The sequence below is a fragment of the Antedon bifida genome, chromosome 3 (genome assembly GCF_963402885.1).
Source record: "Antedon bifida chromosome 3, ecAntBifi1.1, whole genome shotgun sequence".
Classification (NCBI taxonomy): domain Eukaryota; kingdom Metazoa; phylum Echinodermata; class Crinoidea; order Comatulida; family Antedonidae; genus Antedon; species Antedon bifida.
The window spans coordinates 6,717,534-6,744,627 of record NC_136228.1 but is presented as its reverse complement, the minus strand read 5'-3'; the positions used below and the strand labels follow the sequence as shown (position 1 = coordinate 6,744,627).

The 27,094-nt window shown below is 34.0% G+C and overlaps 1 protein-coding gene across 1 annotated transcript; it reads left to right on the top strand.

The window, feature by feature from the left end:
• Positions 1-769: 769 nt before the first annotated feature.
• LOC144836993 (uncharacterized) lies at positions 770-26,772 on the top strand. Its single transcript, XM_078691959.1, has 46 exons — positions 770-967; positions 1,552-1,719; positions 2,064-2,222; positions 2,949-3,444; positions 3,929-4,123; positions 4,254-4,373; positions 4,729-4,934; positions 5,289-5,376; positions 5,480-5,674; positions 6,069-6,176; positions 6,981-7,241; positions 7,753-7,944; positions 8,625-8,806; positions 9,286-9,466; positions 9,604-9,744; positions 10,051-10,173; positions 10,987-11,109; positions 11,458-11,703; positions 11,820-11,942; positions 12,379-12,504; positions 12,715-12,837; positions 13,094-13,222; positions 13,856-13,978; positions 14,382-14,495; positions 14,895-15,020; positions 15,298-15,420; positions 15,879-16,130; positions 16,518-16,658; positions 17,025-17,147; positions 17,664-17,792; positions 18,104-18,216; positions 18,711-18,951; positions 19,453-19,593; positions 20,211-20,336; positions 20,665-20,787; positions 20,991-21,110; positions 21,259-21,381; positions 21,542-21,661; positions 22,096-22,223; positions 22,801-23,032; positions 23,689-23,770; positions 24,091-24,192; positions 24,360-24,400; positions 24,604-24,878; positions 25,171-25,272; positions 26,110-26,772. The coding sequence occupies exons 1-46, from the start codon at positions 770-772 to the stop codon at positions 26,191-26,193; spliced, it is 7,167 nt and encodes a 2,388-aa protein (XP_078548085.1). The 3' UTR covers positions 26,194-26,772.
• Positions 26,773-27,094: the final 322 nt, after the last annotated feature.

The window sequence follows — 27,094 nt, the reverse complement described above, 5'->3', positions numbered from 1 at the left end:
TACACATGTGCTTGTAATGAAGGATTTTCTGGTGATGGTATGACATGCTCAGGTAATGTACTGCCGTCAAATTAATAATCTCACTCTCAGTAATTGAAAGTAGTCATAATCAATAAAACAGTGTTATCTCGAAGCCAGTTTTACCAGCAAGATTTACCGAAATAAATTGCTTCCATTAGAAAATGGTATAAGAAAATATAACATACAATAAACCCTAATTGGTAGCTGTAGGCTAGGCCTTTATTTGATTGAAACAAACCAAATCTTCTAACATTTATTTTATTCATTTTTAATTGAATACAGATATTAATGAATGTAACGGTGATTTTGAATGCTCTGAATTTGCGGATTGTGTAAATACTATTGGATCTTATGACTGCGAATGTAGGAAAAACTATGGCGGTGATGGGAAGTACTGTTATGGTTAGAATTTTTGTTTCTAAATGGTAGATCAACACGATTGCGCCCAATCAATCAATTAGCAGTAAACTGTAGACTGACGCATCTCTGTTTTCTGACATGCATTAAGTTGCATCACTATTTATGGCTTAAATTCAGCTGGGTTACTTTTATTGTCAAAACCAAGACAAATTCTGATAACCGAAACTCTTTTATCCATCTCACGTATATTTCCAATTGTCTTGACTATCCTGTACCCTCATCGCACCCGATCGAAGCACATCATCATGTCACCATGAATTGATAACGTCAAAAGCTCAACAGTTCTTTTCAGCAAAAAAAAAAAGCCCACACTTTATATAATTTCGACATGCGAAATTTCAACATTATTGTTGTTTTATTTAATATTTTAGAACTACTGTACTTTGCCTATGGTGAAAGAGCTGGTGATAGTAGCTTGCTTGCATCGTCTGAAAACAACTTTAAGACTATTGGTGACTATGTTTCTAGACCATTCTCACCAGCAACAGGAATTGCATTTGGAAGACAATTTTTATCAAATTGCTATGTAAGTAAACAAATATCATTAATAATGTAGCTTTGTTTGATTAGGGCAATACTCTAAGTGTGATTCTAAATCACGTACCATTTTTTTAATAGCATGCAGTTACATGGGCACCAACTTTCTTTCTCTACCACTAATTGAAGTCTAGATAATGAAAAAGTTAAACATTTGGCACACTTGGTGATCCATACATGTTTTATAGGCAAAAATCGAAATTCCAACTGGAATATTAACATAAAAAAAGGCAATAACTAGTTGGAAAAAAAGAAGTGTGATGTGCCCAATATATGGTAGTGATATGACATCATCATGTCCATATATGAGCACATCACATTTTTTTTTGTCACATAACATTTGATGGTGTAGACAGAGCTTAATGTATCTTTTCAATAAGACTATAAATGAATAGTTCATGTTTTCTGCATCACTTACCTACGAATTGTATATTAGCATTGTATCCAGATGATGACGTATAACCATGGTATAACCTACTGCTTCTGCTGTTGTTTTATTGGATGGTTGTATGTTCCTTACCTGCAATAAATACTCAGTAAATAAAACAAATATTGCCTTTCTTTTCTTAATAGTTCACTCAAAATGGAAACTTTGTGTTGCAAGATAACGATGCTGTTGTGGTAACTTATCCCAGACCTCCCTTAAATGGGTTTGTTAGTTCTGATCAACTTAACATCATTTCACCTTTCTGGAGTAAAGGATACTTGATTAGTGATGATATTAACGATGTCTTTTATCAGGTATCTTTATATTTTACATTACAACCATCCCAGTACAATTCCGGTCATTTTAATACCTCATATTGTATGGATGCATACAATAGCAACAACTATACACGCTTTCTCTCTCCCCCCACTCTATAGTACTATTCATTCAATTATATGCCAAGTAGCCAAGATGTCATCAAAATTTACAATTAAAATTCTGAAGGGAGGCACTTTCCAAACAGAATGTATTAACTTTATTTACATGAAATAGTAATTTAAATCTATATTTTAACCGCTATGTCGTGATGTTTCTATGTATTATTATACGTTTTTTCAATATCTGTTAGATAAAAAAGTATTTCTTCTATCACTAATAGGAGTACACAGATGAAAGAAATTCCTTTTTTGCTGATGCACTTGTGACATTGAACAAAATCTACACCTCAACCATTCCTTCAGACTTCGCACCTTCATGGGCTTTAAAGGTTACATGGTATCAAATTTCCCAGTTTCCGTCTGATCCAAATTTGGAATATGTAAGTATTTTGAAATAATGTTTTGTAATTTATAGTACTAGTTGAAACATCTCAAATCAAGAGCTATCAATTATACTTAATCATCCTTATTATCTCGCATCCTTAGAATTTGAAACTAATTGGCAAATCACGTATATCTTTTTTGAAATAATGTTTTGTAATTTATAGTACTAGTTGAAACATCTCAAATCAAGAGCTATCAATTATACTTAATCATTCTTATTATCTCGCATCCTTAGAATTTGAAACAAATTGGCAAATCACGTATATCTATCTTTTATATTGAAGTAACTAAATTTACATTATACATTAGATTATAAGCTCTCTTTTTACCAAAAACTGTAAAGTTTAATTTATTGTCCGCATGCAGAGACATTGGAATGAGCTTCCTTCCTTGCCACATTTTCACGGTGCAATCAATCACCAAAACACTATTGAGTATGGCCTACATACTGCAGTTAATCAAATTTTATCAGACATACTGTACAGTGAACTTAAATACAGTGGCGTAACGGCTATGAATACCTGCTGGCTAAACCCAGGGGCTCCTGATCTTATGGAGGCCCTGGGCAGTGTCCAGAGGGAAACAAATATGTCAAAAGGGCTTAAAAACACCCAGCGTTGGAGGGCCACTTGGGGTTCAAAAGCCAGGGGCTGTATATCTGCAAAATACAAAGTCTCCTTATATCTAGCCAACTTATAGCTTACACCTTTTTATTTTAATAGCGAAACACGTTTCAAGCAATTCTTATTACTGATGGACTCTACACCTTTGGGATATTCTTGTTTGAAGAGCAAAGCATGAAGTGGGATCCGTCTTTAGAGAGTACACCAAATTCTCTTATTGGTTACAACATTAGAGGATATGGACGTCAAAATTTCCAGCTAAATGAATATCGACCAGATCAAATTTTGGGTAATACTGATAGAAAAGGGCAATATGTGGTGCGTTTTGAATCAAATACAGCCTATACAATCAATGGGAATAAGCGTTGTTTAGACTGGTATAACGAGGATAAAATGACCCTTTTCAGCACTATTGGTCTCGGAACATGCCCTTGTGGACTGTTACAAGTACTGAGAGACAACAGATACAACTATGTTCCTCGCATTTCTCTCAACGCCTTTGGTCCGGGGAGAAGTGAGAGCATTAATGCAGTTTTAGCTGAAGATGGAATCTCATCAAGTTTATTTTCACTTGTTGTATATTACCTTAATTTTGGTAAGATTAAATATATATATATATATATATACATACAGTATGTTTCCAATCAAAATGCACCTTTTTACAAAATATTGTGACTTAATTATCATGATAAGTTTAGCACGATACAGATAAATCATATATCTGATATGCTGCAGTAATAAGGTGTCCTACATAATTGTATTGTTCCAAACAAAGTGTAGTTAAACACGAAGAATATTTTCAGGAAATCGACCCTGCATCTACATTAGAATGTGCATAAACCAACTAATTTATAAACCAACAAATTACTCATTAAATAAAATCATGTTATTAGAATCGCTCTACAATATGTAATAGTAGAATATTTCCGATTGACAATGTTTTCTCTTGATTGTGTTTTTCTAAGTAGGCCTAAATACAGTATTTTACAGCATTCAGGTTATGTTAGTTATTTGACAAAAACCATTAGAAATACTTTTTGGTCAGAAACTGTAAAATAATTTGTTAACAATTTTTGCAGGTCGATATTTCGCAATATGTTTCCAAAGCGCTACTTTTAACTTTGCATTTTCTGGAACTGAGTGTTGTTACTGGTGGTACAGCTTTTCATTGATTCGAGGTTATGGAGGATTTGGTTTTAGCAGCTTTGAAATTCGTTATGCTTACTCTGGATTTGGTTTTACATTTAATAGTGAACGGTATACTAAACATATAAGTAAGTATATTTAATGATAATATGTATAAACATTTTATACTGTGGTTATATGGAGAAAGATGATCAAGCACACTTTGCAATGTATGGAAATAAATTCTGTACGCATTCTTATTTTCTCCTACTTGTTTAGCCTCGGACATCATGCCTCGGTACTATTGCTGCTTTTGGGCTAAAAATCCAAGGTTTTGCAGAATGTATATAGAGCGAAGACCACCAGCCAACTGCTGGTTTTACAGACCTCCTCGAATTTGTAAGTTTTAATACATTTTTCAATTTTATAACATATATTATAACCAAGTTTGGATTAGACTATCTACGTTCTTCAACCCGTGCATCTCGTTCTCTATTCCTTATTACTTACTTTATTATTATGTACTTTATTATGTTAATTTCATTGCTATGTATTGCCATTGCTATTTCATTGCTATTTTTTGTACTGTATACAATATATTTGTTAGTATGGGGGCAAAACCTTGATACATAGGCCTACGGGTTTCCACTGAACCCAACGTTACTTGCCATGTTATTCTGTATTGAAAATGAATGGGTAGCGTTGTCTATATGGGCTTAGTAACATTTCTACTGTATTCTTGATATATTTCTAGCTTGGATGTTTGGTGATCCACATATAAGTACACAAGATGGATACCAATACACGTTTAATGGTAACGGTGAGTTTCTTTGCTCCGATGTTGAAAATGGAATGTTCCAGTTGCAATGCCGAATGACTCCTCCAATCTCTGATCCATCTACAGAAGCTACAATATTTAGTTCTTTCGTTGGAAAGCATACAGGAGAAAGTGAAACCTATGTAAGATATTATGTTGAAAAGATTAATATTAAACAGTATATTAATATACTTTATTTCTCACGGGAAACACCTGACTCACCAAAAGTTGTTTTTCATCAAGATCATTCGTTGTAATGAAAAAAATAAAGAAATGAGAAAGGAAAAATAAGCCTCGCCGGATACCAACCCGGTGTATAAAACAATAAACGAAAGTATTTTAGTTTCCTCTCTATGTGGGTTCACCACTGTTTGCTGGACACGGGATTACCATATCAATGTCCACCTTCTTGGACTATTCCATTAGGTTTTTAACCGTTGACGAGATTAAATGTGACAAATGTACTAAAATGTATACCTTCATGACAAATGTTATAGGTTCAATTCACACTGAGCAACAATGGCACTGAAATTAGCATCCTGATTAATCAAACCATTGAGATCACTGTCGACACATTAAGAAATGGTAAAGTATTCTGCAGTTAGGCCTACTACCGTACTTAATTAAATGAAAAAATGTCTTACTGGTGACCTTATATTGGTATTGTAATTTGTGTTTTTTTTAAAAGGAACGTATGCAGTGGATGCTGATCCGGCATTTAGTTTGTTTATAAAAGAGGAAAACAACTTGACAATGAGTAGTGAGCGAGTTTACGCTTCATGGAGCACCGGGATAGCCTTTGGAATCTCTATTATTGAGAAAATGTTGGATGTATTGGTAGAGTATGATGAGAAGTACATGGGAAAAACTATGGGCTTATTTGGTAAGTTATATACTATAGATAGACGTGCAGTATATCTTAAAAGTATATGATCATTTTCTCGCTCGGTTACTGACTGTCACTCAATACATGCTGCCACAACATCTATCCACTTCTTTCCGTCTTTGCCATTCTCTTTCCACGTCGCCTTTGGCCATCGTCTTTCCTCTGACGTAACTAGACCCTTAGAAACAGCATAATTAAGCAGTACCGTTAACCAACAAGTACAGTAGTGATTGAATGGTTTAATCCTCCTTAAATGTGGAATCTTGGTGCTTTTTTTTTTTTTGCTTTTTTTTCATACCTATCCAACAGCGAGTAAATCGTCGATTTCAGGACGGATAAACTATCTTATACTTCATTGTGCTTATAAACGAAGTCTGACAATTTCATTTAGGTGTATGGAATGGAAACAATACGGATGAAGTATGCAATAGAACAAGTAGTCTATGTCTGGATACAAACACGTCATCAGAGTCTGAAATATTTGATTTTGCTAATACCTGTAAGTAATCAATGGCTGATTGATTTCATTTAGTTTTTTTTTTTATTGTTATTTAGATCATGTTAAGGAAATAATATCGCATATGAAGTATGCAATATAACAAGTAGCCTTTTTTATTGGTTTTGTAGTTACTTTCTAGTATTATGCCTTCATATTATTATCTGTGTAGTTCGGAGTATTATACAACTTTATTTATTGGTTGTTGTTAGATACGTCTCTATCCACTCATGTTCGTATTATGTGTTATTGTACTGTTTATCTAGACATTGGAAAATCAAATACAAACATGTCAATGCAGGACAGATCCAAAAGGACAACCCAAGAAAAACAATAACATATGCAAATAATGTAATAGTGCGAACAATTTCATGAGGTGAAAGATGAAAGGCTATATTTTCAACAGAACATTTCATCTTTCATCATGAGTGCGTGTGGTACAGTGTGTTGGACGTTGGATTACTGATCGTGAGACCGTGGTTCAAATCCAATTCGCGCCGCATTGCTTGTATCCTTAGGCAAGATACTTTACTTACGTTTGCCTCTCTCCACCCAGGTGTATAACATGGGTACCGGTTAGATCAAGACACACATTTTCGCTGATTACTAGCTGCATTATTATTATTATTATTATTATTATTATTATGGGAGTATATTTCCATACGTGTTTGATCCCCAAAAAAAAGCGCATTGAAAGCTTGCTTATATGCGCTATATAAGAATGAACTATTATTATTATTTCACCTCATGAAATTATTTTATATTTAAACATTGCATAATCTTGGAATGTTACCTTTTTTTCTACAGGGAGATTGACAGAAGAAGAGGCAATGTTTGTGTATTCCGAGGACGAAAGTTATGCCGAATTTAACAATAATGCTTTTAGGCCAAAGTTCCTTGATGAACTGATAGAACAAAATGCCGGAACAGACTTGTTATCAGATGGGGAAGCATTATGTGCCGACAACAAAGAGTGTTTGTTTGATGTTTTAGCAACGGGTAATCTAGCTATTGGTGAAAGTACCAAAGCTACTGAAGAATCAAATATCAATGATGCAGAAACATTAGGTATGTTATTTTCTCTTTTATTTTTTTTTCTTCTTGTTTTTGTAATATAAATGCTTATGTATAAATATTGTAAACCCACATAAACAAATATAATTTAAACCCAACAATTAATGAGATGCTAAACAAAATGGTAGTGACATGCCCAAATATAGTAGTGGTATGACATCATCATGTTCATATATGGGAATATCACTTTTTTTTCATATAAAGTTTGATAGTGTAGACAGAGCTTTATTCATCAAAGAGTATAGTATATTATTTTATTTTTTATGTTATGTCTTTAGGCAATGTGGTCAAGGATTACCAATAGTAAATTTATCACTGTCCTATCAGATAGGTGGTAATCCACCAAAATATTGAGTTTATTTCACCAAGCCTACCATATTACTGCCCTTATTGGAAATAAGTGACTTTACATCTGATCATCGGTAGAAACCTTGGATTGGTACAAATCTTCAATACCTTGTTATGATTTGTATTAAGTAATAATTACGTCACATTATCTTTGCAGAGAACATACCACCAGTTATTTTCAACATTATTGATCAAAGCAGTGTTCCCGTATTGATAGGCGAGGATGAGTTGTATGTTCGTGTAAATGAAACTGTCATCTTGCAAGTAAACGCCAGTGACGAGAACACTAACGAAGTGTTAACATACTCCACTGAAGTGGAATATCCAGATTTTAACATGGATAGCTCAAGTAAATATATTATAATTATAATGCAATGATGATTTAAGCTTGGTTTCCACTTGCGACGCAACGTAAGAAAAGTCCTTCCAATATTGTGTTTGTCCTGCGTGAAATCAAACCAGCGATGGTTGCAGCAATGTTGCGTCGTCGGTTCCCACTTTTGCGACGCAACGTAACGTAACCTACGCAACGTACGAAAATGCCCTTCCAATAATTGTGTTTTCACCCACCTGCGTGAAATAAAACCTGCGATGTTTGCAACACTATTGCGTCGTCGGTTCCCACTTGTGATTACGCAATACAACATTTTGCGTCAATACGTCGCTGCGTCGCGTTGCGTCGTAGTGAGAACCACGCTTTATTCCACCAAAATAGATCTCATGGAGGTATTAGGTTCGGAATATTATATATCTATATTGAATATAATATAAATGTAAATGCACAGAAGAAATTATCGCTACAGATTGAAGCCACTCCTCAACCAAAGTTATTGTGGTAGAACAAGTCTTCTCGGATAGGACATACAACTGGAAGTTCGGTGTACACATCTGACTCGTGTGCACTTAAAAGAAACCAGGGTATCGTTCAGAGCGAGTAAGAGATTAACCCAGTTTTCTGGTCTCTTTTTATCACTGTTTTGGGTTTAAGTGTTTCTTTATATATCCATCATACATTCTGTTTAACTTTAGCCGGATTATTTACGTGGACACCAACTAATGTTGAAAGAGTAAACATTACTTTTGATGTGAGTGACACCGCGCAGACTACAAGCTTCACAATGGAAGTTCGTATATGCAGCTGCATCAATGGCGGAACGTGTGACTTTGATGATCTTCTAGACGATTATGACATTAATGATGACAAGTTTGCAGTAAGTAATGATTTAGGCTACATTATAACATTAAAAAAGAGATGCTCATGGCGCATTGGCTCAACATTAATACAATGGATGAAATCGTCACAGTAAAAATCATAGTCCGAGCAGATGATAAAGGTCTTAAGCTTTGATTTAAAGTTATCATATGATATAAAGTGTGGTTCTTAAAAGAACTTTTGAGCTTCTTGACGGAAACCACTTCCAGAAAGTACATACAGTACGTGGTGTGCTGCAAACTGTTTATCATACTACCTGAAACATTCAAACGTCAAATATAAGAAATTCTCGCTGAAGACTAGATTGAATATGTTATCTTCTAAATTGAATGGTTTGACTCTTACAATAGTATAGTCTTTGATGTATTTTTGTGAAACTATTAAAAATGAAAAGTTGATATAATTACACATCCTTTTCATTATGAATAAGTCTATGTCAATCAAATAACTTGATGATTATGTTGTATTCATTGAAAGGTTGTACAGTGTGTCTGCTCAGTGGCCTGGGATGGTTTCGACTGTTCTGAAGATTTCGACGCTTGTATGGAAAGTCCCTGCCACACCGGTGTTATCTGTATAGACAATATGGCTCCAGAAGTGAATGCGACATGTGGGAGCTGTCCAAGTGGATTAATAGGCGATGGATTCGGTTGCTACGGTAAGAGGTCGAGGTTCATTGCGCATGTTGCTTTTCTTGGTGTAGTAGTGATTAATTCCTGTCTAAATGTTTTTAATTAATATCATAACATACGTTACCTATTCATTAGAATACTTTGATTTGATTTAAAATGTTAGACTACAACGAATGCACTGCTGGACAAGAACAGGTTGAAGGTGCCCCATTCTGTGACCAACTATGTACGAATACGCTGGGAAGCTACTCATGTAGTTGTAGGTCTGGATATGAGCTGCATCCAAATGAACGAGACTGCCTAGGTAAAGTATGACACATTTTGTGTTTACTGCATTGATTGATTTTTCTTTTTATACTATACGCACTACTCTACATACATAATAAACTTTCCTGTGAAATGACCCCTAGTGGTATATAATAACCTACCTTGTATACCGCGTCATCTGCCATTTGGCAGGTACGTCCGTGGCAGTCTTCTTTCTTCATACTTCTCTAATCAGTGCTTCTTCTTTTATTTCCGAATATGTATTTTTATTTTTTAGTCCATAGGATACAATGTATCTTTAAACGAACTGCTTAAAATATGATTATTATTTTACTTTTTTCAGACATAGACGAGTGTGATAGACAAACACATAATTGTAATGATAGTGCCACGTGTGAGAATACCAGTGGAGGTTTTAATTGTACATGTAATAAAGGTTATGATGGCGATGGAGTAACGTGTGAAGGTATTGTGGCTATTTTTGAGCAATTGAAATCATGACAATTATTCAGTACTTATCTCATTGAAATTAAGTTTCCTTTTGTACGATACGCAACGAACATACACAGAATGACGTTTAGTCTCAACAGCTTCATAAATCATAACTGTGCTTATAGGAAGAGAAAACGGCTAAATCTATTCTTTATTACTTTAAGAGATTGATATCGTCGTCTGCTTTTGCAAGTTTCTTGCATTATCTACATTCTTTAAAGATGTATTGTCCCTTGAAACACAAAAAATGAAGGTCAAAATATTCTAAATTTAAATTGGCCATATCAAAGTAATATTAAAGTTTACGTAATTAACAGGTAAATTAATTTGATTACATTTCGTCTGGAAAATCTTCGTGAGCGAAAGTAAACAAAGATTTCAAACCACGAGTATGCATTATGCATGATGTTAATTAGGATTGTTTACAACTCGTCACGATTGAGAAGGTGTTTTTACACAGATCGCGAGGAAGTTTTATGATTATGCATACAGAGTAGCCAAACAAGCGCGTTGCATTATGAGATATGTTTTGATCGAAAACTTATTTTTTGAACAAACAAATGTCTGTATTTCAGTTAAATGATTTTTTTTTGACTAATTTTTGGTGAAAGTTAATAGCTATTATGATACTTCAAAATAACCTACTTTTTTTCGAAATCTTTTTTAAAAATTGTTTTGGAATTAGTCAAAGGGACAATACATCTTTAATCAAATGTAAAACGTTTGGTGTAATACCAAAACTCATTATTTTCTGTTGATCACAAATATTGATTAATATTATTGTTAGATATTAATGAATGTCAGACCGGGATATTTCCATGTAGTATTTTCGCTAGTTGTCGAAACACTATTGGTGAATTTGTATGTGAATGCAGTGATGGTTATTTAGGAACAGGAATAACTTGTGAAGGTACGTAAAATTGGAACTATAATTCAGAAATTAGGATACACTAGATTCAGTAACTAAAATAAATGCAATAAATGTGTGAATGTACGAAGCAGCAATTCCACCCTCAGCGACGGGTGGCAGTCGCGGTATCACAACATTTCACATGTGTGTTTAGACTTGCCATAAGTCTGTATTCCCTGGTAGTTATTGTCTTTTTTTATGTTAGTCCACCAGTAGGCGTTTCGATTTTTTTCTGAATACTACATAAGCACAGTATTATACGTATGAAACGCCATATGTATCAAAATATTGATCTTTTTACTAACCTAGTCTAAAATGTGTGTTAACTAACGTAATTTTCAATTTCAGATACGGATGAGTGTCGTCAGGATCTAGATGATTGTGACACGAATGCAGATTGCATTAATCAGGTTGGTTCTTACCGATGCCAATGTAAATCCGGTTTTACTGGTAACGGCACACATTGTAATGACATTGATGAATGTACGGACGAAATCGCAGACTGTCATCCGAATGCAAATTGTACCAATATATTTGGCAGTTATACTTGCACATGTATGGATGGGTATGATGGCGACGGTCGGGCTTGTTTTGGTAAGTTGAACTACTGCTTTCAGGTATCGAGTACATAGTGTTATATGAAATATTATTTGAAAAAACATGGTTTTAAAAAGTTGTTGTATTCCATTATTTACTTTGATTCATTCTAGATACTGATGAATGTGTAGAGACACCTGACATTTGTCCTGAGTTCGAGGAATGCATTAATGCTGTCCCGTTCTATAACTGCCGATGCATCAACAATTATCTGAGAGAAGGAGCTGTTTGTACAGGTATATACTGTGACTGTGTTTCTATTTGTCTTGTAAAATACTCCAGGCTTTAAGAGTCTTTCATACCTGTTCCGGCACGGTTCGGCCCGGCGCTGGCAAAGCAAACGTCAATGTTCCGTTTTCATTCGGCTACGCGAATATCAATTGGCGCATAGCCGGTGGAGCGTCGTGAAAATTGACATTAGATTCGCCGGACCGGAACCGTGCCGAACAGGTGTGAAAGACCCTTTAATCTTGTAAAGATATTTAGTGTATTTACTAGTGCATGCAGTCCCCAATACCGTTCAATACTGTTCATTTTGTAGTTTTATATAATAAAGGTTAAGTCGAGCTTCGTGGGCGTTGATGCTTATCTTCCAAACCATAGGTCCTTGGTTCGAGTACTAAAACCTGCTATTTTGGTGAAGTGTAATTGTGTATTTATTTCTTTTTCTAGATATTAATGAATGTACTGCAAGTGAAGTTAGTCCTTGTTCATCCAATGGGAACTGTACAAACCTGCCAGGAACATTTAGCTGCGATTGCAATAGTGGATACATGGGAGATGGTGTCACATGTACAGGTACATTTATATTAAGCTTTTGACTAGACCTACCATAACGATCAGAAAGTACTGGTAGAACATTGGAATTCGCTGTCTAGCCAATATTTTATACATTCATCGGTAGAACCTAAAAACATTCACTATTAAATTTATGTTTTGCTGCTTTTTAATAAGCCCATCTTTTGTAAAAGGGTTAACAAAATAATGTCCTTTATATCTTTATTTTAGATGTAGATGAATGTGAAATTGGTATTGATGAATGTAGTCAAAATTGTCAAAACACAGATGGCTCATATACTTGCTCATGTTTTCCAGGCTTCGAGCTTGCAAATGATGAATACTCCTGTACAGGTTAGTTACCTCAACAAGAAAATTACTATCTAATACACTGGAAGTAGTTTCCAATACCGATAGATGATTAACTTTGTTGAGTTTTATATTTCATAAATACTCAATGTTAAATAATATGTACCATATCAATTAGCTGAAGTTATTGTCATTTGACAGGATCTGTATATATATATATACATTTATGTGTGTAGCCTATGTTGGTAGGCATTTGTCACGAACGACAATGTCAAAAGCTAACAATTATCATTATTTTCAGTTGTGGACGGAATGTCATGTGCTCATACCAACTCCTGCGACACGTCAGCTACTTGTGTGTTTGTTAACGGCAATGCTACATGTTTCTGTAATAGTGGCTATGAACTTATTAATGGAACAACTTGTCAAAGTATGTTTAGTTTGTAGGAAAGATATTGTAAAGCTGTGTCTATACTATCAAACTAGTTTGACAAAAAAAAGTGTGCCTAAATATGGTAGTGGTATGCCCAAATATGGTAGTGATATGACATGAGTATATCCATATACGGGCACATCACATTTTGTTGTCACAAAGTTTGATAGTATATACAATGCTTAACACATGTTACTTAGTTTGTATTCTGTTGTACGTTTATTGCGTCGCACTTTGTAATAATTGTCGCACTTTGTATTACCTGTCGCACTTTGTAACAAAGTTGTCGCACTTTGTAATACCTGTCGCACTTTGTAACAAAGTTGTCGCACTTTGTAACAAAGTTGTCGCACTTTGTAATACCTGTCGCACTTTGTAACAAAGTTGTCGCACTTTGTAACAAAGTTGTCGCACTTTTTCAATTTAGAAATTGTCGCACTGTAATAAAAGTTGTCGCCAAATGTACATCTATATGTACATATTTGTTTGAAATAAATGATTAAACATTAATAAAATAAGAATACATTTGTGATCAAATCAGAGTATACAATGCTAAAAACTGCTATAATACATAACAGCTTTAAATTTGTTTAATTTATTTATTAATTTATTTATTAATTTGTTTTTCAGATATAAATGAGTGTAATACTACAGACAATGCTTGTGAGGATGTTTGTGTTGATGTTGATGGTAGTTACACTTGCTCTTGTAGCAGTGGTTATGACCTGGCATCCGACCTTCGATCTTGTCAAGGCATGTTATTGTTCAATTTATTAATAAGATCATATCATATAAGTTACTCCAACCCAAGTTATAACGATCATATCATATCAGGTACTCCATCCCCAAGTTATAACAATATATTTAGATACAAAGCCAAAGGCAAATTACTGACAATTCTGTGGGTATCAGTGACTGGATCTCTAAATAGATTTAGAAACATGCATTTTCAGCTATCTGGTTATATAATTGGGATTTTAAACATTATACCATTATTTCAATACTATATTCACATATCGGGTAGATTAATCCATACCAAAGTTAAAACAGATAAATTTAGATGCATGTATATTCCGATATCAGCTATCAGGTTATGCAATAAAGATTTTGATGATTATATTCAGCTTTTATAAAATAATATTTAAATTTCAAACAGATGTTGATGAATGTCTTGATAGTAGTATATGTGTCGCAAACTCTGAATGCATCAATGAGCCAGGAACGTACAGATGCAATTGTCTTGATGGATTTACTGGAGAAAACTGCACAGGTAGTGTTTGATACATATTTAAAATTAGTTGTGGCCTAAAGAACATTAACATTCTAGTGTAATTCCACATTGAAATGTGTGGATTTTGTACAGAAGAAGAGCATGTTTAAAAACATTTCTTATGATTTCTAACTGAAGTTTGAATAAAGGCCTAAAACGAAACGTAATAGACAGTGGATTAAGAACCAACTTTCTCGTGAGAGAGACAATATGCTAAGATACACTCCTATAATGTGACACTTTTTTAGGTCCAGAAATTGTCCCATTAAGTGGGCTTCTACTGTATGTATTGTGTGGTCTATAATATGTCATTTTGGTCTGTAACTGAAAAGGTAATATTTCTTTCAATCACTGCTATGCATTATGCTCACTCTTCTTCTTCTTCTTCTTCTTCTTCAGATATCAATGAATGTGCGTCACCAGAACTGTATAACTGCACTGATAATGCTGAGTGTATGAATCAAGAGGGAGGTTACAGATGTGTCTGTAAATCAGGATTCTCTGGGAATGAAATCATGTGTGTTGGTAAGAAATTTGATTCACGAAAATAGGGATAGTAAAAAATACTTCGAAAACCTTTTTAGTGACTGGAGCAGAAAGATTCAAGATTCAAGAAATTTTGATTGGACCACTTTAATTGGAAATTCATTTTGCTTGGCATAATTAGGACAATAAAAGACAATAAAACTACAAGAAATATATATCAAATTGCACAAACGAAAGGCATATATCCAGTAGGCATAAGAATATATATACTGCATTTTTAATTGATTAGAATAAACTATTAACTTTACACATACAGATGTGAATGAATGTTTGCAAATTGATACGTGCAATAGCCGTGCCGTGTGCAACAATACTGAAGGATCCTATACATGTGAATGTCTTGGCGGTTACACCTCTGATGGAGCAGACGATTGTATCGGTAAGCAAATACTTTATTTATTTGCTATATTTTGTAGTTCTATTTTTAAGCTCTATCTACACTATCAAACTTATGTGACAACAAAAATGTGATATGCCCATGTATGGACATGATGATGTCACATCAATACCATATCTGTGCATATCACTACCATTTTAGGCACATCACACTTTTTTGTCAAAATAGTTTTATAGTGTAGATGACAGAGCTTTAACTACCAATCCTTGGTTAAAATCCTCAGATTTCAGGATTTGTTTTATTATAACATAGGCCTACACCTAAAGACTTGTTACTGAATTTGTTTATGTAGAGCATCGTGTGTTTGTCTTTTGAACAGGATTGCCACTTTTAAAAATGATAGTGAATGAATTCGCTTATGGTTATCCTTGGCAATTTGCCATTTAAAAGAGAGAAAAAGAACTTATGTATTGTCTTTGAAATGAATATTTTTATTCTAGACATCGATGAATGTATGAATTCGATAATATATCCTTGTAACGTAAACGCTACATGTCAAGACACAGATGGATCATACATATGTACTTGCAACGATGGTTACCGTGGTGACGGATTTATAAGTTGTGTAAATATAGATGAATGTGTTGAACAACTTGACGATTGTCATGAGTTAGCCAGCTGTACAGATAACAATGGATCTTACACATGTGATTGTAATATGGGTTTTGAAGGATCTGGTCGTGATTGTACTGGTGAGAATAAAACGATACTTTATTTTCTGTTAAAATGACGACAAAAACAAATTTAAAAAAACAGTGCAGCAGTAATTTCGACAAAAACATAAAGTCACATAATTCTGTACATTCAGTGTCCCAGCTGGAAAGAGCTTAATTGTATGGGAGAACCTAAACTTGCTCCAAGTCTGTAGTTATTTCGAGGCTTTTCGGTGTTTGTCTGAACCTGAAATCGGGTCCCTTCTAGCTCAAGTAGTATACGTATGAAACGCCATATGTGCCAAAATATTTATCTGTCAAAGTCAAAACTCCGTGGAACCCAGACTAGGAAGAACCATAAAAACATAGTGTAAGCAATTTCTAAATTATTCTCTTATCAAAAATGTTGCATTGTTTTATTTTAAGATGTCAATGAATGTACGGATGGTACTGATAATTGTGATACAAATGCTCTCTGTATAAACACTGAGGGATCTTACACGTGTTCTTGTAATGATGGCTATTTTAGTGCTGAAGGAGGAAACGCGAGAATGGGGCAATGCCAAGGTAATTGATTTCCTCTATGAGAGCTTTACGAAGACGACTCACCACCTAAGAAAATGTTAATTCATTGTACGTACGCGGAGAAGTTGGGGCGTGCTTCCTCGCTCATTCCTCGACACATTGTGTACTTTTGGTAGACAGTTTTATGACTTGACTTTGGGTCAACTTAAAGTTGCTAAAGAAGCAAGATACATTTGTTATTACACAATTAGGAGTGTATATATTGAATCTCTTTTTAGTCCAAGTCTCAAAACTGCCGTAAACTTTATAAAGAAATATATTTAAATATATATAGAGTAAAAAATGTAATTGAATATATACAACTATTGTAATGATTATTTTTAATGTTTTATTCAATGTTTCTATAAGATTCCGACGAGTGTGCGTATAACACTGATTCGTGTTCTAACGAAGCTGTGTGTACAAATACAGATGGTTCATATACGTGTACATGTATTGAAGGTTTTGAAGGAAATGGCTTTAATTGTTCAGGTAAGAGAGTTCATAAACCTTTAATAAATGTAAACGTCCAATAATATCATTGTCCTGTGTTTATAGAGTAACCCATCCTTTGAAAAATATAAGATACTACTAAAAGAGACACTTTTTCGTAAAACGAATGAGGGGGAAAATATATTTTAGCTCTGTCTACACTATCAAACTAGTTTGACAAAAAAGTATGACGTGCCCAAATTGATATGTCCAAGTATAGTAGTAATATGACATCATTATGTCCATATAGACACATCACGTATTGTTCACATAAAGTTTGATAGTGTAGACAGAACTTTAACACTACAGTTTTCACTACTCCTTCAGAGAACACCTTAGTAAATCATACACCTATTAACGGACACTTGGTTTTGGATCCTGAAGGCGTCCCCTTTAGTAAATATGAATACACCAGAATACTATCAAAAAGGTATGTTTCTACATACACTAGTTATCCAGATGATTTTGTTTACTGGTATTTGTGCGTATTTACATAATATTTATTGTTTATTTTAGACATTAATGAATGTAGACAGATGGTGAATCCTTGTGATACAGACAAAAATGAGCGATGTGTCAACAACGAGGGCGCTTTTTACTGCACATGTCAAACAAACTTCTTCAACATAAGTGGACAATGTACAGGTAATAGTTGTAAATAACATATCAATAGGCCTATATGTTTGTTTAATTTCAACTTGATTTTTCTGTTCTCTTATTCAGAATTAATGTTGCCCGACTTTTATTTAACTAGTTTTTAAAAGAAGTGCATAATATATAACTTCTGCAAGTTAGTTTGCCGAAGTTTAAATAGTCTACAAAACTTTTGAAAACCTTTCTTGCCAAACACGGCGTTCACTCTAAACCAGCCTAGGCTAGGTTTGTGCTTTTTTCGAGTAGGCATAAACCTCCTTCTTTTCAATGTTGAATTTGTATTTGGACTTTTGAATTTACAGAGGCCAACGCAAAGAATATGGCTATTGATTTTGAATACATTCAAGGCTTGCAAGCAAGCATGTTCTTTGATTCATTGAACGCTGATGAAGTTGGTACAGCTATTTCCATGAATGTAAGTATGGTGCTACATGTATTTAGTCTTAACGATAGGGCCTGAACAAGTATGTGTCTCTGTTGTAAGAATAATAAACAATATGGTTAAAGTCTCGGATAAGGGCATAAAACTTGAGGTCCAGTTTATCTGAGTGGTGTGTTAGCTGGTGTATGGGTCTATCTTAGGCCCTGGACAAGTCACAAGTGACGTGAATGAGTGCCGTTTTGGTGGAAGCACTCGATAGGGGCCACTTTAGAAGAGGTGAAAGTTGTATGATCAGTGTATTGTTCCCAAAAAAACTATTATTTTACTTATAAAAAGACAAAAGAAACAGTTAATATAAACCAAAAACCATTGTCTTACAGACAATTTAAGTATTTTTGCTTTAAATTACATTTTTCCAGGCAAATAATTGTCCTGTTTTTTAATCCAGTTTTTGGTATATCTATAAATATTGTATCATATCACAACATATTCATCCTTTAAACACCTGTTCTTTTACATTTCTACAGATGGACGATTTGTTTAGAATGAGTGTATATGCAAATCAGTACTATGGCACAGAAACCACTGGATTCTCAAGTGCACCTGATGGCATACGGGCAACATTTATTGTAACATTTAACGTAACATTAAACATTACCAATTCCCAGTTATTGCAAGCGTTCCTTGACGGTCTAACAGGACGAGATAATGATATTCTACCACCAGACAGTAAAATATTCACCAATGTTACAGACGTTTCCGAGCCAAGTAAATATAACACTATTTAGCCTAGAAAAACCACACACCATGGTGTAAACAAATATATATTTTTACGCCTCGGTGTATGTAAACTCTGAAGTGGTGCGAAAGGGGTAGTGTATCCTAAGTGTATCCTTGGAATTTGATTGCCTGCTTTTGTAACCATTTTGAGAATGTTTTGTTGCTCAATAAGGAACCTACATATATAGTGCTTGTGCTGCCATGCCTGAGTATTCCTCAATAGGGAAACCTACCTATATAGTGCCTGTCTATTCAATTTCAATTTTATTTTATTTCCACAATATATAACATACTCGATAATAAATACAATGAAGTAATCATGTGGGGGGAGAGTCATAAAGTCAGAAGAAAAACTTTAAGTTTGACCCACACCAAGATATAACATTAAATACGAAAAAGAAAAAAAATATATACATAAATTAATAATACATAAAAGAACACAAATCTACAATTTCTATTTAAACCACTATTGTCCATTTTCTTTTCCAGTAATCGACCGTTGTTTTGATGGTACTGATGACTGCACAGAAAGGTTTTTCGAAGTTTGTGAATCCACAGGAAATGACATGTTTGTTTGTAGTTCATGTTTTAATGGATTTGAAATCAACGAAGCACAGGATGCATGTAGCGGTAAGTGATGTTTCATACCTAAAGCTCTTTCTACACTTTATGTGACAACGAAATGTAATGTGCCCAAATATTTTTGTCAAACTAGTTTCATAGTTTGACAGAGCTTTACACACCTGAAGTATATTATTGCCATTCGATTGGTCGATTTTGTATCATGTTGGCCTACCATGCATTGTGTTCTACCATTTAACGATTAGAGATTTTAAATATCAATTTGTGAGACGTTCTAGGTTGTTGAATGGTACACGTTTATATTCCAATCTGCAATGTGCGTTATAACTGCTCTATGATGTGACTATAATTGTTTCTTTTAAGCTCTGTCCAAATATGGTAGTGATATGCCCAGATATGGTAGTGATATGACATCATCATGTCCATATATGGGCTCATATTTTTGTCACATAAAGTTTGTAGACAAAGCTTTAGAGCGCATGTTGTGAACATCAAGGAATCTCTAATGTTTTAGTAAAAGATACTATATTTGATTGATTAAAACAATGATAATATAAAGAGGCTGAACACGTGCACAGTTGAAGGTAGACCATAATGTATTTTTTTTAAATTTCACTTATTATTGTTAGGCCTACATTTTGTACAATTACAATGTTGTTTTTCAGATATTAATGAATGTCTGGTCGATGGCCTGTGTCCAGAGGTCACCACATGCCAGAACACGATGGGTAGTTACATCTGCTTGTGTGAAACAACAGGTTATATGAGCGTAGAGGGAGGAGAATGTGTCGGTAAGATGGTGTTATATGCAGTAGGCTATTTTGTCTCGTTTCGTACATGCCTTTATTATACTGTACTTCACTATTTTTCAATCATTTAATTTCATGACTTCATTACAACAAAAATTCAATATTTACAGATAATAACCAAATATATACATGGAACTTCTGTTTTCATGAAATCATATTTTAGTCAAGATTTTTTTTATCTATCCATTTTTTCATACGTAAGACAAGAAAAGAAGAAAGAAGAAAAACACCAATGTGTGCCCTATGATAAATATATTACTAAAATACTGTAACTGTATTGTATCATAAAATTAAAAACACTTTTTTAAAGATATTGACGAATGTACCATTATGCCTGAAGTATGCAGTGTCAACACAGTGTGTAGCAATACAGAGGGTAGTTACACCTGTGCATGCGAAGTTGGTTATAGCCTTGTAGAGGACATTTGCTCAGGTAAGTTCACTTGTTGATGTGACAAATCAAATTTTTAGAGTACAAGTTGTTGTAGTTGAGATTACTATACCATAACTTATTTCAAAATAATTGTATTATAAAATATGTGTATACGAAAGTAATTATTACATTACAATAAATAGTTACCCTACATGTGTATAACGGTTACTGTAGCATATAACTATACTACCTCTCTAATTTAGATAATGACGAATGCACTGATCCTGATATATGTGGTACTAACGAAGTGTGTGTAAACACAGATGGGGCCTACATCTGTGATTGTGTAGCTGGATATGTACAAGTAAATAATATATGTTCAGGTATGTTCAGCTGTTTTTTATTAAAATATTGTTGTCCTAAATCCTAGTGATTACATAAATTTCTCTTCGTAATTGCATTATCACACTAATAAGTAACTACTTTTACATAATTAATTTCCAAGCATTACTGTGTATTTTTCTTTTCAAGATATTGACGAATGTACCACTATGCCTGAGGTGTGTGGCGTCAACACAGTGTGTAACAATACAGAGGGTAATTACACCTGTACATGCGCAGTTGGTTATAGCCTTGTAGATAACGTGTGTTCAGGTAAGTTAAAATGCAATCAAAACTATAAACAACATAAATAAAATTATTTTTCTTTATCTGAGTAGAAATGGGAAACTAGCAAGCAAGAGTGACAAATCCTATTAGTAGGCCTATGTTTCTAAGTATTAAAGTTAGCCTATAACATACTTCTATTTGATAGATAATGACGAATGTACAGACCCTGATATATGTGGCACTAACGGAGTGTGTGTAAACACAGATGGGGCCTACAGCTGTGATTGTGTAGCGGGATATGTACCAGTAAACACTCAATGTTCAGGTATGTATTACATTTTTTTACGTATACTCCAGACATGCAACGCTTAACGAGATGTTTAAACAATATAATTGCGGTAATTTCAAAAGACTATTTGTTCAGCTCCCAATTTTATTTTATTTATTTCAACAATATTTTACGAGGGTGGTCCATCCAACCGAAGCTGATCATTAGGGACCCTCACAAATCAATTTGTTTTCATAGAATACTAATGCAAAAAGAACAAACTGTTGCTGTCTATGACGATTCCCAAGCTTTTGATTTCTCTTAATACAATTTGTTGTTTTATTTGTTTAGTAAATGTACATATGTTGATTTTGGTTGAAATGATTTGGACCAATACAATTTCTTGAATCATGAATATCTTGAAATAAATGATGGAAAAAAATGTTGAATTAAATTGAATGTTAGATAACATCATATTGTCTTGCATATAGTTGCTTTATCCTACCGTGGTGAAATTCTTGCCGTTACATTGAATGGATCTGAAGTAGAGTTTACACCAGATCTTGAAGATCCTACATCAGCATTGTATATAGAGTATTCCAATACTTTTACTACAATTGTAAGTATGCATACCTTAAAATGGTACTCTATTCAAGAGATAGAATATTGGATATTATATTTGAAATCCATTTACCGCCCCCAAAAAATGTTTCTAAATAGGTAGTCTCTCTAATGCTTGGTTTCCACTAGAGACGCAACACAAAGACGTAACGCCGCGTAAGTTAGGTTACCAATCACAAGCGATGGATTATTCGAACTGTCGCTTGTCATTGGTCAAAACGCTTGCGTTGCGCATAAAGATTAAATGCATGAACCATTGAATATATGCCTCTCTAAAGAACTGTATTTATTTTAACAATGTAACTAATACTTATAATTAATTTATCATGGCATTTTATGTTTATGCACATGATTTTAGTGTTTTGTCCATGGTTTTGTCATTTTGTCATCATTCTTCTCAATCTTTGAGTAATTTTAAACGGAATTGAATTAAATTTCAGTTTACTACTATTAATGATACTGCTAAGAATCGTTAACACTGATGTTGTATAACAACAATAATATCAGAAACATTGCTGTAACATAACAGTAAATATTTGAACATTGTAACAAACATACATTGGTATTCGTTCTAGATCGACTACTTCTACCAACAACTTCTTGGGGATACGTTTTTCGGAAGTTCGATACTTGGGTACAAGAGTGGTAGTATAATTGTTGTATACCAGTTAGATTTCTTTAATATTACTCAGCATGAGGCAGAAGAACTTCTAACAATGCTGTTGAACAGTACAGTTGACAGTGTTCTTTCGACACCTGATGGATTCAGTATAGGAGTAGATATGAACTATGAAGCGGTTGTGTATAGTAAGTACTGATAGTTTTGGAAGTGTAACGGCTATGAGCGCTCACTGGCTAAACCCAGGGGCCCCAGAGCTTACAGGGGCCCATGAGCAGTGCCCAGAGGAAAAAACAGACATTAAAATAATATGCCGTAAAAGGCTAAAAACGCCCAATGCCTCCAGCGTTGGAAGGCCACAGTTCCTAAACCAGAGGCCTCAGGCCTCTGGTTACGCCACTGTTTGGAAGGTTGAATTATGAGGAGACTAAAATTTGAACGATGCTTAGGTAGGCAATCTGTCATGATTGCTTAAGTTGGGTGTTACGTGACAAGCGGCCATTTCTTCTTGCAAGATCCTCTATTAATGGTATACTATATTATATGTTTTACCATTGTATTTATTTATTTATTTATGAATGTTGAGGTAATTGTACAGTAAGTTGAGATAGTAAAGATGTGATGTTCTTAAAATGTGAGTCTTTAGGCTATTTATCCGAAACTGTTCTTTTTATCTCTGGAATGGACTTTTAAGACAAAAGTTATGTAAACATATTTGCTTTGGTTATTTTGAAAAATCGTTAAGATGATTGTTTTGAAAGTATGTTTGATACCTCTGTTTGGTATTGGATTAGTATTAGAACCGCCGAGAATCAGATATACTTACTACTATTCTGTATTTCAGACCTTCCAATTGACTGTACAAGTTCAAGCTGCAACGAAAATGGAAACTGCTCTGTTAGTACATTAGAAGAAATTGTATGCAGGTTTGTGTTGTACTGCATTATTTGAAATGCAATTTAACTTGCAAAAATGCATGTAACGTTTTTAAATATTTTATATTTAACATTTTGTAAGTACTGCTGTTTCTTTATGGAGAGCCAATCGACTGTTGTTTTAGGTGATCCTGCCACATTGATTTACTCCTTACCTTGTTCTCTTTTATTGTCTGACGGCCTATTTGTTAATGACGAAATAAATGATAGGATAGTAAATTACTCCAATATAACTGTTCCTGAAAACAATCTATTGTTTCAATTATGAGTGACATAACAGATTATTCACATACATATTGTTATTTATTCAGTTGTTTTGATGGATTTAATGGTGATGCATGTGAAAATTGTGATAACTCCTACTGTAACAATCGCGGAAATTGTTCAGTTGTTGAAAGTACAAGAGAATGCCTGTAAGTATCTTCATTGCAAAATGAAACGTTACTGCATTTACTTAGAGATCTTACAATTTGTGTGAACCCAGGACACAATTTTGTCATAGTCGTCATCAATTGACGACTTGGTGCAATTTAATTATTCAACAATTAAGTAAATTTGCAAAAATGTCTTTTAAATACAGGTGTATGGAAGACTATAGCGGAGATCAATGTGAAAAAGAGAGTAAGTGAATTTAATTTTTAGACTACCCAGAAACCCAGATCCCATTTTTTGTTTATACCACAAAATATGCATCTATCAATTATTGCTTATACTTGATAACGTATAACGGAACGTATTTGTAGACTTGTAACAGAGGAGAAGTACAGGACGTCTTCATCTTATTTATTATTATTGTTTTCATTCAATTCATTTTATTTTCATAGCCGAACCAGTGCCGGTAGCAGTTATCGTCATCGTCGTCACAGTCTTCTTCCTTCTCCTCGTTCTTTTCTTACTCACTTGTTTTGTTTTCATCATTCGTAAACGAAGACAGGAAATATTCAAAGGTCGGTTTGTTTCAAATCCGGCAGCCGGTCTTCGGTTACCCGAGAGAGATGATGACAGACTCTCGATGTCTTCTTACGCCGAAGGTTATAGAAGTGATACAGATAGAATGGCTCATTTAGCAACTGGAATCAGGAATTCGACGTATTTCAATGTAAGTTTTGAGATACAGTTGAACCTCCATTAAGAGGACACATTCAGGACTCTACAAAGTATCCACTAATAGAGGTGTGCTCTGACTGAATGGGGATTGCCAATAGATTTTGTCCCTCGGTCGTTTATTGGGATTGTCCTCTTAATATTTTCATTTCATTTGTTTATTTGACACAAGCAGTCAAGGTGTTGCGTAATCCTCACATGGGTTGTCCATCCAGATTGTTTTAACATGTGATTTCAACCTAATGAGTATTAGCAAGATTATAACTATTATTTTGTCTATATTGTAGACTTCGAATAGACCAAATCGGCCAAGAGAATATGATTCAGTCTCATCAGACCAATTCATGCGGCCATATGTTGTAACAGGGAATGAAGCCAGCTCTTATGAGGTAGGCCTAGACTCCTTTTTAGCAACTCATTTTAATATTGAATTGTATAATAGGGAACTTTTGAGTATTCATGATCTTTCATCAGTTGTACAGCAATACGTTTACAGTCTGCTACAGTGAGTCATAATAATAATCAGCATCATCATCATCACCAACATCATCAACATCATCGTCATCACATGTTATGTATGCACCCACTGTTGATGTAACCCTCCTCGAGAAACATTTTCCATTCCTCTTCACTGAAGCAATCGACCAGTTCGCAGTACTCGGAAAATCTCTTGATATTATCTCTCCACCTTCTTTTCATTTTCCTCATCACTGTCGAGTATAAAAGGACGCAACACAAGGATTTAGGCGCAACGCAAGTAATTTGACCAATCACAAGCGATGGATTATTCTAACTCGCTTGCGTTACGTCCTATCTGCAACCAAACTTAAATAGTGGTTACTATGCATGATACAGCGATTTTGAAACAGTCTATTACGATGCAAGCGCAACACAAGTAATTTGACCAATCACAAGCGATGGATTATTCAAACTGTTGGTTGTCATTGGTCAACTCGCTTGCGTTGCGTCCTAGCTGCAACCAAGCTTAAATAGTGGTTAATATGCATGACACAGCGATTTTAAAACCGTATATTACGATGCAAGCCCAACATAAGTAATTTGACCAATCATACGCGATGGACTATTCTAACTGTCGGTCGTCATTGGTCAACTCGCTTGCTGTACGTCCTAGCAGGAACCAAGCTTAATATGACGATGCAAGGCTTCTCTTTCATAACTGTGTTTTCTCATCCATATGAATATAATAATGTTTTTGTGATTTTCAGGAGTATGCGTCAGATACGAGCAGTGACGATTACCGACAACAACGTGGTAGATTTTCCCAGAACAATCGTAATGGTTACTTTTAGATAGACACTTTTACATGGACAACACATCCACTATTTATATGAACAGTAATATGCAAAGAATCAGTATTGTAAAGTCTTTTGTGACATTTACGCGATAGAGGGTAGTCTATTTAGGGGTGATTATAAATGTCAAGATGTTTGTATTCTTGCCAGGCTTGAGACTTGAAATGAGTCCTTTTTTTAGATTGTCATTGCAGTACGTAATACTTATAGTATGCATACATTATTATAGGGACTATTTTATAAACATTATTTTAACAACAAATGTATTATATCATTTATATTTGTATCTATATAAAATATATTTTTGTATTTTAATTAGTCATATGTAAATAGACAAAACATTGTTATTCTACTATTATTATTATTTTAATAAATCATAAAATGTTTTATTAAATAAAATATAATCGAACTGCAGTCAATTCTATATGATAGTTGTGTACATTGTAAAACTAATAATAAAACTATATTTATTTAATAAAACTATACAATAGATGTGTATTCATGTATAAAATGTAATCATACTCAGTATTTATATAATATTAAATAGTGAATTGAAATATGTAAACTTTTTCAAATATTTAATAAACCTTTTTTAATAAACAAATATATACTTAATGAATAAATGGTTGTTTTTTTTAAAATACAATAACATTAATTGCAAGTAGGACCTGTATTGGTGTATTAGACACCTTATAATTGTTACACAAGTAATTCTTGCACAAAATGTGGATTTACATAGAGAGACGTGCTTTTCATGATTCGAAAACACGAAGTATCTAAAAGTGAGTATTTTTAATGCGTGTTTCATCATGGAGGTATTATTATACCTCCATGCTGGAACATACAGTAGAACCCCTATTAGGACCCATCACAGTACCCCCTTGATATCCCCTTAAGT